At 43.2% G+C, this 12,670-nt stretch overlaps 1 protein-coding gene across 2 annotated transcripts in view; it reads right to left on the bottom strand.

Moving 5' to 3' along the window:
• igsf21a (immunoglobin superfamily, member 21a) overlaps window positions 1-12,670 on the bottom strand; it is a 357,193-nt gene that overhangs the window by 206,174 nt on the left and 138,349 nt on the right. For both annotated transcript variants that reach the window (XM_060852044.1, XM_060852045.1), the window contains exon 3: window positions 5,137-5,258. In XM_060852044.1, the coding sequence (XP_060708027.1) occupies window positions 5,137-5,258 (122 nt within the window). The remainder of the gene's footprint in view (window positions 1-5,136; window positions 5,259-12,670) is intronic.

Raw genomic sequence — 12,670 nt, 5'->3', positions numbered from 1 at the left:
CTTTTGCCTGAAACGTCGATTTTACTGCGCCTGAACTGCTGTGCTTTTCCAGCACCACTCTAATCTAGACTCTGGTTTCTCGCATCTGCCATCATTGTTTTGACCAAGATGGGATGTGTACAAACTGGATGGGCTGCATCCCAGCAAGAGCAGGATCAATATCCTCACAGGCACATTCTCTCATACTGAATGAGAGGGTTTCAACTCGAGTGGCAGGGAGTTGGGATTCTGAGCAGGGAGACACAAGAGAGGGAAGTAAAAATAAGAACGAAAGAAATATAGAAAGTAGAAGAGAGACAAACAAGAGATAGCAGCATCGAGAGCCATTGTATCAAAACAAAATATAGAAGTGTCTAAAAGATTAGATTAGATTACATTACTTACAGTGTGGAAACAGGCCCTTCGGCCCAACAAGTCCACACCGACCCGCCGAAGCACAACCCACCCATACCCCTTACCTAACACTACGGGCAATTTAGGATGGCCAATTCACCTGACCCGCACATCTTTGGACTGTGGGAGGAAACCGGAGCACCCGGAGGAAACCCACGCAGACACGGGGAGAACGTGCAAACTCCACACAGTCAGTCACCTGAGTTGGGAATTGAACCCGGGTCTCAGGCACTGTGAGGCAGCAGTGCTAACCACTGGGCCACCGTGCCGCCCACGATGAATCTTAAAGTAGTGATTCTGACTACACGGAGCATCTTCAATAAAGGAGATGAATTAACAGTGAAAATAGCTGTAAATAGGTATGATTGCAATTATGAAGACAAGTCTGCAAGATGACCAAGGCTGGGAACTGAATATCCAAGAGTATTTAATCTGTCGGAAGGACAGGTGAAAAGGAAAAGGAGATGGAGTGGCATTGCAGGAAATGAAATTACTGCAATGTAGCATCAGTCAGGCTAGAACGAAGAAGCAACAAGGTGCAGGAAATATCAGTGGGAGTTGTCTACAGGCTTCGAAACAGCAGTGGACAGGTAGGGAACGGCATTAAATAGGAAATTAATCCTGCATGTAACAGGGGTGTGACAGTAATCATGGCTGACTTTAATCTACATATAGGCTGAACAAACCACAGTAACAAGAATAGTAAAAGCAGATGAATTTCTGGTATGCGCGTTAGTTGAATTATTAGACCAGTACATTGAGAAACCAACCAGGAAGAGGCTATCTTGGATTGACAAAACCGAAAGAACTGTGGATGCTGTAAATCAGAAACAAAACCAGAAATTGCTGGAAAAGCTCAGCAGCTCTGGCAGCATCTGGGAAGATGGTATTCTGAGGAAGGGCCATCAGTCCTGAAACGTCAACACTGATTTCTCCTCAAATTGCTGCCAGACCTGCTGAGCTTCTCCAGCAATTTCTATTTTTGTTTCCCAGATTGACATTGTGCAATGAGAAAGAGGTTAATTACTAATCTTTCTGTGTGGGATCCTTCAAAGAAGTGAGATCATAACATGATGGAATTCTTCATTAGGATGGAAAGTGAAATAGTCTCATCTAAGACTATGGCCCTCAATATAAACAAATCAAACTACAAATGCATGAGGGATGAGTTGGCTAGGATAGATTGGGTTATTAATTAATGGACACATTGGTAGATAAGCAGGTCAGGCAGCATCCGAAGAGCAGGAGAATCGACGTTTCAGGCATAAGCCCTTCTTCAGAAATGAGGAGGATGTGCCAAGCGGGCTAAGATAAAAGGTAGGGAGGAGGGACTTGGGGGAGGGGTGTTGGGAATACGATAGGTGGAAGGAGGTTAAGGTGAGGGTGATAGGCCGGAGTGGGGGAGGGGGTGGAGAGGTCAAGAAAAAGATTGCAGATCAAGATGGTGGTGCTGAGTCCGAGGGTTGGGATTGAGATAAGGTGGAGGGAGGGGAAATGAGAATGCTGGAGAAATCTGCATTCATCCCTTGTGGTTGGAGTGCCTCATCTTCTGCTTAGGAACCCTCCAACCACAAGCAATGAATGCAGATTTCTCCATTTTCCTCATTTACCATCCCCCCACCTTTACTCACTCCCAACCCTCGGACTCAGCACCTCCTTCTTGACCTGCAATCTTCTTCCCGACCTCTCCACCCCCAACCCCTCTCCGCCTATCACCCTCACCTTAATCTCCTTCCACCTATCACATTCCCAACGCCCCTCCCCCAAGTCCCTCCTCCCTACCTTTTATCTCAGCCCGCTTGGCACACCCTCCTCATTCCTGATGAAGGGCTTATGCCCAAAACGTTGATTCTCCTGCTCCTTTGACGCTGCCTGACCTGCTGCGCTTTTCCAGCAACACATTCTTCAGCTCTGATCTCCAGCATCTGCAGACCTCACTTTCTCCTACATTGGTAGATAAGCAATGGATAACATTTACATAGTGAAAACATGCATTGTAATAGGTTAAAAATCACACAACACCAGGTTACAGTCCAATAGGTTTAATTGGAAGCACACTAGCTTTCGGTGGCTGTGATGAAGGAGTGGCGCTCCGAAAGCCAGTATAGTGGGCGGCACGGTGGCACAGTGGTTAGCACTGCTGTCTCACAGCGCCTGAGACTCAGGAGACTGTCTGTGTGGAGTTTGCACATTCTCCCCGTGTCTGCGTGGGTTTCCTCCGGGTGCTCCGGTTTCCTCCCACAGTCCAAAGATGTGTGGGCCAGGTGAATTGGCCATGCTAAATTGTCCGTAGTGTTAGGTTAGGGGTATGGGTGGGTTTCGCTTTGGCGGGTCGGTGTGGACTTGTTGGGCCGAAGGGCCTGTTTCCACACTGTAAGTAATCTAAAAAAAAGTAATCTAATCTAATGCTTTCAATTAAACCTGTTGGACTATAACCTGGTGTTTTGTGATTTTTAACTTTATACACCCAACAACCCTGGCATCTCTAAGTGCATTGTAATAGTTAAACATTCCTTTCTAGGATCAGAACACAAGAGGAAAAGTGGCCTAACTAAAGCTAATTAAAAATAAAGTATGGTATTAAATCAAAAGCAGTGTCATATAAAATTGTTCAAACAAGAAGCAAGCCAGATGACTGAAAGCAGTTTGGAACTCTGCAAAGGAGGATCAACAGATTAACTGGGGAAAACATAGAGTTTGAGAGTAAACATGAAAGGCAGATAGAAGTGGACTTTACCAGCTTCTGGCAAAAGCAAAAGATTAGTGAAGATAATGTAGATCCTTCACAGTATAAAAATGGGGAATAAATAATGCAGAAAAAATAAGCACCAACTTTAGCTCTGTACTCATTGGAGAAGACATAGAAAACTCCCTGGAAATGTCAGGGAACCAAAGGTCTAATGAGAAAGAAGAATTGAAGGCAATTAGTGTGTGTGAAAAAAGTGCAGAGAAATGAATTGGTAATAAAAACAAATGCTTTCCCAGTTCCAGATAATCTGCATCCCAGCGAACTGAAAGAACTGGCCAGCATGAAAATAATGGAGATGTTAGTTGTCCTGCTCTGCCCAGGACCATAAGAAATGACGGAAGGTTGTGAACACAGCCCAGACCATTGTGCAAGCCAACCTTGGACTTACAGCCATGGATTTCTCATTGCCAGGGAAAGGCTGCCAACATCATCAAAGACCCTTCCCTTCCCAGCAGCACCCTCTTTCAACCTCTTCCGTCAGACAGAAGGTAAAGAAACTTAAACACACGAACACCTACAGGTTCAAGAACAGATTCTTCTCTGCTGTTATTAGACTGCTGAATGGTCATCTCCAATTTCAAAGCTAATATTGACTTTGCGTTTGTGCACCAACTATGCAGCTGTAACCCTATATACCTCACACTGTCGAAACATGTTATGATCTGTATGTCCTTGTATGTCATCATCTGCCTGTACTGCTCACAAAACAATACTTTTCACTGTACGGGGGTACATGTGACAACAATAAATCAAATCATGTTCCAAAATTCTGTAGATTCTGAAACAGTCCCAGCAGATTGGAGGATGGTCAATGTAAGTGCACTATTTAATAAGGAAGGATGGAGAATACAAGTGTTACAGACTGATTAGCCTAACATCATTCATAGGTAAAAAGTACAATACAATACAATTCAATACAATGCCAAGTCTATTGCAAAGGATGTGATAATAAGAAACTAATAGAATATCAACACGATTAGAAAATGTTGACATGAAGTAATGAAAGATAAATCATGTTTGACAAACCTACTGGATTTTCTTTGAAGAAGTAGGATAGACGAGGGCAAGTCGATGGATGTGGTTCATTTGGATTTTCAGAAAGCTTTTGCTTAAGTCCCACATAAGAGGGTGAGTGTGCAAAATTATGCATGTGGGACTGAAGATAATATACTGGCATGAATTGAGAATTGGTTAGCAGACAGGCAACAGATAGCAGGAATAAATGTGTACTTATTGGAGTGGAAGGTGGTGATTAATGGGGTACTGCAGAGATAAGTGTTTGTGCCCAATTATTTACAATAAATATCATTGACTTGGAAGAGGAAATCAAAGATAACATGTCTCAATTTACTGATGACACAAAACTAGGTGGGACTGTGAGTGATGAGGAGGATGTAAAGAGCCTCCAAGGCAATTTAGATACGTTGAGTAAGTGGGCAAATACATTGCAGATGCAATATAACAAGGATAAATATGAAATAATCTACTTTGGTCAGAATTACAGAGCATTGTTTCCAACATTATATTGATCTCCACTGCAAGAGGATTTGATGACTGGATCGAAGTGTCATACAGGGCCTTGGTGAGACCACACCTGGGATACTGTGCACAACTTAGAGCTCTTTAGCTGAGAAATAATTCTGCACTAAGGGGAGTACAGCAAAGATTCATTAATCTGATTCCTGGGACAGCAGAATTGTTGTCTGAGGAGGGATTGGGTTGAATAAGAGTAAGATGGGATCTCTCTGGAACGTATAAAATTCTGACAGGGTTGGACTAAGTTAATGGTGAATGGTGGAGAAGACTAGATGGGCTGAATGGCCTGTTCCTGCTTTGAGTTTCTGTGTGAAGGGCAGCTGCGTCACCAGAGAATCCCATTTTATGTGAATAATTTTTATATAAAATAATATGTCTTCTCATCTCCTCCGCTGAGAGCAAAATCTGCGTGAATTGGATAGTGACCAACTATTGTGAACAAATAAAACTCCACTTACCGCACAGTGGACTGATAAACCAGGTCCTCCCTCTTCTGATATTCATCAATGTGTGTGTAATTTGTAGAGAACAGGGCATCATATGTGAATATTTTCTGTTTGATAGTTCCTCCATCTGTCACCTGGTATCAAGCAATAATACATCACATTCAGCAACGAGTCACTGGAAATTAAAAAATCCTTTTTATCATCATCACACCGTACCTGAGGCAGTCTGCATTCCCCAGTGAAACACTGCAGAGTTAAAGGAAAAATCAGTATATTACATTCGACACATGAGAGTGTATCTGTTTCCCAGGCGAAACCTGTCTTTGTACTTCAAATGTGAAAGCACGAATACATTGTTTCACATCAGGAAGGAGTTATAGCCCAATTCTGTGGGTTGCGTCTTTGCAAAAGTACATTCCATTTATTAAGAAGTACTTTACAGTGAGGGCTCAAGGGGAGAGATATGGAAGATGGAAGGACAGGTTAGTAATTTCTCACACTGAGACAGAGACAAATTTCAGGCTGATCCACAGGACTCATAAAATCTAAATCCAGCAGGACATTTGTCAACTTCCTCATATTCTCACCTTTTTCTCCTTGGCCTGCTACAGTGTTCCAATGAAGCTCAACACAAACTCAATGAACAACCTTCAGCTGGATCCTTTATAACCTTCTGGGCTCAAAATTGAGTTCAACAACTTTTAAGCCATAATCTCTGCCTCCATGCGTTTATTTCCTAATTCGTTTGTTTCCACCTTGTTTCTCTCTTATTTCCTTCACTTTGTGTTTGGATGGCAGCTTTTCTACCTATTCACACCTCTTCCAGACATGCATTTTGTTTCTTTACTTGGCTCATCCTTCTCCCCCTTTTGGCTTTGTACCCAGTCTTTGGCCATTTAATTTCTCCGACCCTTTGCCCCTTAATGCACCTTCCCTTTAGTTCTCCACTGCCCCCCTACCCCCCACATCACTTCTCTCCCCTTTCCCACTCTGACAAAAGGTAACGGGCCTGAAAAATTAACCATGGCTCTCTCTCCCATGGGTGTTGCCAGTTCAACTATATATTTCTAGTGCTTTCTACTTTCATTTCAGTCGGACATGAATTGCAGTTGCAATCTACAATTTACAGTTCAAAGGCTTTCATGGATAAAACTGCAATACGATAAGCTAGTCATGTGATGTATGGCTCCATTGAAATGAGCAGGATTAATGCAGAGCCAGTAGCAGGAAGGAGAATGACTTCTCTTGTAATGCTCCCCATCTTTCTATTCACCTGCATCAGGAATCTATTGTAGAGTGTGAACTAGGGAGAGGATATTTTCTAAAAACGAACCCAGGGGTAAATAACTTGAGCAGGGCAGCCCAGATCTCCTTTACCTCTTCCGTCTTCAAAGCCCTTCTCTACCAGTTGTTACTGGTAGCGTCAACAAAGAGGCAGACAGGGAATAGCAAAACAGGGATTCCAAATGTTACCCGATAATCCATGTCAGATTGTAAGGGACCCTCAGAGAATGGAGGCAAAGAAGTTGGCGACATGAAAATTGGAAAGAAGTTGTGGGGGCTACTGAGTTGGAAGAGGCAAACTTTAATTTATATATCTGAGTGGCAAGGATGTTAGTGTTGACGTGATAGGAAGAGATCTTGAAAGTTGCAACTAGCTATTTCTTAATTCAGCACTGGGCACATGTCTGCCACTGGATAATATGCTCCTTTAACTTAGTGCATCCCAAGTCTAGTTCCGTACTGGCACAACAGAATGGTGCACAAAGATCCTGATTTCTTTGGGTGACTGCCTTAGCTCAGTGGCGGTTCTTTTGTTTTGTGCTGTGTTGGGTTCAAACCCTACCTCAGTCATGTGCACATAATCTTGGCTGAGGCTTTTGCGCAGTGCAGAGAGAGTGCAGCACTGTCTGTGGTGCTATCTTTCCAAGGAGCTTGTTAAAGCTGGGCCTTGTCTGCCCTGTTTGTGTGGGTATCCTGTGGCACCAGTTCATTAAATGCCATTAAGATCTCTCAATGTCTCGGCCATGATTTAACCTTCAAACAACAACTTAACACTCTAACGATCATTTATCTTAGTGCTGGACCCTTTCAGCTTACAACAATGAACGCCATTCGTCACATGACTAGCTTATCTTATTGTGGTAAAGTACCAATTAGATGTGATGGAAAAAGGCTCTATATAAATGCAAATTCCCTCTTCGAAGAAGCCCATTTTTGGGATACATAAAAACACAGATGGACCCATGATAAAATGAGACAATTAGCATCTTATAAGCTGAGTGTGAGTGCCACCCAGCCTGTATATTGTGTCCTGTTTCACAGGCACTCCCACACAATATCAGACAAACATATTTGTTTTGTGAGTTCAATTTGAAACATATCTCTTGTACCAAGGTTTACAGGAGGTTGAGGAATTGGTGGCAGGTGAGTCATACTTTGAAGAGCTTCAATTACAATCAGCGCGGCTGAGCGAGTAAACATTACTTGTCCAGCTTAATTTTTGTGCAAACATCATGTCGAAAATCAGTCCCATAACTTGCTTTCAAGAGCATGACAATTTTTTTTCCATACATATTCCAAGATAAATTGAAAACAATCCTAAGAATGGATCTCAAGGTTTGGAAGAAGTGACAGAAATTGTTCTGTTCTCTTAAGTGCTCCATTAGTCAGGGAGCATTCCTTAGTCATACTGCAGGCAAGTAAAAAGAGCAGATAGTGCAGCCCCTAGAATATTCAACTGCATTTAATGCAATTACATTCTAATATTATACAAAGTTCTCACTATTTGGGCAAAAACTGAATAGCTCAGGTTAAAGGGCTGCTGGAAACAGTACAAAGTGATATATTGTATAGGGGTTATGTGCATAAACATCTAAATGTCTGATCAAGTCACTCGTTTATTTCTTGTACTGCTGGCCATTATCACAAATTATATCTGGAGACATTACTGGAAGTCACTACCTCTTCAGAATGATCTGGAATCTGAGCTTCATACACTGCGGTACTTCCGGGAGGGGGAGAGTTACCTGGACGCTTTGTTTCGGGAGACAGTCACACCCGGCATATTAAATAATTCAAATTCAGTCAGTGATCAGGAACAACAGGGTGTGACTGTAAGTGAGGGAGGTAGGGGGATTCTGAGTTCAGGAGTGCAGGAGCCTTAGCCCTTGACCTTGTCCAGCAGGTATGAGATTCTTGCTCCCTGTACGGATGAGGAAAAGGGCTGTGGACAGGATGAGCCAGCTGACCATGGCACCATGGTGCAGAAGGCCATTCAAGAGGTGAGAGCAAAAAGACAAGTTGTGGTTATAAGGGATTCTATAATTAGGGGGACAGATAGTATCCTTTGCGAGCCGGATCGGGAGTCCCACATGGTGTGTTGCCTGTCCGGGCCTAGGGTGCAGGACACCTCCAACCGGCTTGAAAGGATATTGGAGCGGGAGGGAGAGACTTGCAGTTGTTGTGGTCCACATTGGCACAAACAACATAGACAAGGCTAGGGTGGAGGACCTGTTTGGGGAGTATCAAATATTAGGAAGGAAATTGAATAACAGGTCCCCAAAGGTCATAATCTCTGGGTTATTGCCTGAGCCACGTGCTAATTGGCATAGGAATAAGAAAATTAGTGAAGCAAGCATGTGGCTAAGAGATTGGTGTGGGAAAGAGGATTTCCATTTCATGGGACATTGGCATCAGTCTGGGAATTGGAGGGATCTGTACCAATGGGATGGCCTCCACCGATCTGGAACCAGTGTTCTGGCAAAAAGGATAAATAGGGTGGTCACTAGGACTTTAGCCGTGTGAGTCGGTGGATGGGGGGAGGGGAGGCGGGGAGGAAGGGAAAAGGAAAGCGATAGGGAGTATGGAGTCAAGTGGAACGTGTGCAGGGTTTAAGTTCAAGGCAGACTAGGAATGAAGCAAAAAGGAAGGATAACTTAGGTAGAGGTGATGGAAATCATGAGGATAAGAAAATTAGCATTCAGATACTCAAAGCATTCGTAACAAAGTAGATGAATTAACGGCACAAATCATCATGAATGATTATGATGTGGTAGGCATCACAGAGACATGGTTGCGGGAGGTTCAGGACTGGCAGTTAAACATCCAAGGATTTATAACTTATTGAAAAGACAGGGAGGTGGAGTGAGGTTGCCTTGTTAGTTAAGAATGAAATTAAATCTATGGCACTGAATGACATAGAGTCAGATGATGTGGAGTCTGTGTGGGTGGAGTTGAGGAACTACAAAGGCAAAAAAAACCCATAATGGGAGTTATATACAGATACCCCAGCAGTGTTCAGGACCAGGGATGCAAGATGTACCGGGAAGTAGATAGGGCATGTCAGAAAGGCAAGGTCATGGTGCACGGGGGGACTTCAATATGTAGGTGGACTGGGTGAATAATGTTGCCGGTGGATCCAAAGAAAAGGAATTCATGGAATGTTTACAGGATGGCTTTTTGGAACAGCTTGGGATGGAATCCACAAGAGAGCAGGCTATTCTGGATTTAGTGCTATGTAATGGCTTTATAAAAGATCGCAAAGTCAAGAAACACTTAAGAGGCAGAGATCATAGTATGGTAGAGTTCAGTCTGCAGTTTGAAAGAGAGAAGGTAAAATCATGTGTAATGGTGTTATAGTTAAATAAAGGTACTTACAGGGGCATGAGCGAGGAACTGACGAAAATCGACTGCAAGCAGAGCCTACTGAGGAAGACAGTAGAGCAACAATGGCAGGAGTTTCTGGTGTAATTGAGGACACATCCCAAAGAAAAGAAAGACTATCCGGAATGATGGCGGGTGTTATTAGACAGCTATGGCTGACGAAGGAACTCAGGAAATGTATCACAGAAAAAGAGAGAACCTATAAAGTGGCCAAGAGCACTGGGAAATCAGAAGATTGGGAAGACTACAAAAACAAACAGAGGATAACAAAGAGAGAAATAAGGAAGGAGAGGATCAAATATGAAGGTAGGCGAGCCAGTAATATTAGAAATGATTGTAAAAGTCTCTTTCAACATGTAAGAAACAATTGAGCGGCAAAAGTAGAGATTGGGCTGTTCCAAATTGATGCAGGAAGGCTAGTGCTAGGAGATTAGGAAATAGCTAAAGAACTTAATAAATACTTTGTGTCAGTCTTCACAGTGGAAGACATGAGTAATATCCCAACAATTAAGGAGAGTCGGGGGCAGAGTTGAGTATGGTAGCCATTACAAAAGAGAAAGTGTTAGAAAAGTTGAAAGGTCTAAAAATTGATAAATCTCCTGGCCCCGATGGGCTGCATCCTAGAGTTCTGAGGGAGGTGGCTGAGGAAATATCGGAAGAGTTGGTTGTAATCTTTCAAAAGTCACTGGAATCAGGGAAATTCCCAGATGATTGGAAAATCACTGTTGTAACCCCCTTGTTCAAGAAAGGATCAAGACAAAAGATGGAAAATTATAGGCCGTTTAGCCTAACCTTGGTTGTAGGTAAAATTCTTGAATACATTGTTATGGATAAGATTTCTAAATTGTTGGAAGTGCAACAATTAGAACAAGTCAGTATGGATTTAATAAGGGGAGGTCATGCCTGACAAACCTGTTAGAATTCTCTGAAGAGGTAACAAGTAGGTTAGACCAGGGAAACCCAGTGGATGTGGTCTATCTAGACTTCCAAAAGGCCTTTGATAAGATGCCTCACGGGAAGCTGCTGAGTAAGGTGAAGGCCCAGGGTGTTTGAGGTGAGCTACTGGCATGGATTGATGGTTGGCTGCTTGACAGAAGGTAGGGAGTTGGGATAAAAGGTTCTTTGTCGGAATGGTGACCAGTGGTGTCCTGCAGCATTCAGTGTTGAGGCCACAGCTGTTGACTTTATACATTAATGATCTGGATGAAGGGACCAGGGGCATTCTGGTGAAGTTCGCCAATGATACGAAGTTAGGTGGACAGGCAGGTAGTACTGAGGAGGTGGGGAGGCTGCAGAAAGATTTAGATAGTTTAGGGGAGTGGTCCACGAAATGGCTGATGAAATTCAATGTGAGCAAGTGCGAGGTCTTGCACTTTGGAAAAAAGAATACAGGCATGGACTATTTTATAAACGGTGAGAAAGTTCATAAAGTTAAACTACAAAGGGATCTGGGGGTGAGGATTCTCTAAAGATTGACCTGCAGGTTGAGTCTGTAGTTAAGAAAGCAAATGTAATGTTGTCATTGATCTCAAGAGGGATGGAATATAATAGCAGTGATGTGCTTCTGAGACTTTATAAAGTTCTGATTAGACCACTGTGGAATACTGTGTCCAATTTTGAGCCCCACACCTCAGGAAGGACATTCTGGCACTGGAGCATGTCCAGCCGAGATTCACAGGATGATCCCTGGAATGGGTAGGCCTAACATACGATAAACAGCTGAGGATCTTGGATTGTATTCATTAGAGTTTAGAAGATTGAGGGGAGACCTAATAGAAACTTAGAAGATAATCTATGACTCAGTAAGGGTGGACGCTGGGAAATTGTTTCCGTCAGGAGGGGATACTAGGACTCATGGCACAGCCTTAGAATTAGAGAGGGTCAATTTAGAATGGAAATGAGGAGACATTTCTTCAGCCAGAGAGTGGTTGGCCTGTGGCCAGGATGTTAAATATCTTCACGGCAGAGATTGATAAATTCTTAATTTCGCAAGGAATTAAGGAATATGGGGAGAGTGCGGGTAAGTGGCGTTGAAATGCCCATCAGCCATGATTGAATGGCAGTGTAGACTCGATGGGCTGAATGGCCTTACTTCCACTCCTATGTCTTATGATCTTATGGAATTGTTGTCCAATACTCTGTGTGTTGTCCATTCGCTGGCTGCTCTTCCCTGGACTCTCGTTGTGCCTCAGCAGCCTTTCAGTACCTGACTTACTGCGTGATGCTACTGTGTGAGATCACACAATACATGAGAGAGCTGAGCAAGATCCTGCACCTGCACACCAGGCCCCAAATGAGGTGGGGAGCTGACTAAACCTGGCTCCTTGACTGAAATAGGTTAGTTCAACACAGAGTGTGTTTCCCTTCCCTTCTTCCCGGGCTGGCTTTAGCCAACAAAAAACAAACTGTGCTATTTAGAACTCCCAGGCACAAAGCTTGTGCATTCTTGTCATTCACAAAATTCTCGTTGCCTGCTTCTGGCGATGTTGGAAGCTCTGCTTTAGAAAACCTCTCTCTTACTTCATTGTACGACATCAGCAATTGAAAGTCTTTTCCTCTGGATTGTAGCTCCCACACCTACGTTCTTTTAGATTGCTGTCACAATCAATTACGTCCTGTATTCGTTTCCCCAATAAGACCACATTCCCATTCAGCTGACAGCCACAGAAGATGTCCTATGACTTTTCTGTCCTTATTGCTCTCCAGTATACTCCCACAGAGCAGGCCTGAACAACACTAATTGTCTCTATGACAGTCACGGTTCTAATATCGCTTGTAAAAAATTATCCTTCAATCTCCTATAACATACAGTCTGCCCGGTAGATCTGTTGCCTCTTTTTGCACCGTTCCATACATTTAAAGTCAGGGTCAAATAGCCGGA

This window comes from Hemiscyllium ocellatum, chromosome 37 (genome assembly GCF_020745735.1).
Source record: "Hemiscyllium ocellatum isolate sHemOce1 chromosome 37, sHemOce1.pat.X.cur, whole genome shotgun sequence".
In the NCBI taxonomy this organism is placed as follows: Eukaryota; Metazoa; Chordata; class Chondrichthyes; order Orectolobiformes; family Hemiscylliidae; genus Hemiscyllium; species Hemiscyllium ocellatum.
Note: the sequence above shows the minus strand (reverse complement) of the source record. Positions and strands in the feature narration are given on the sequence as shown.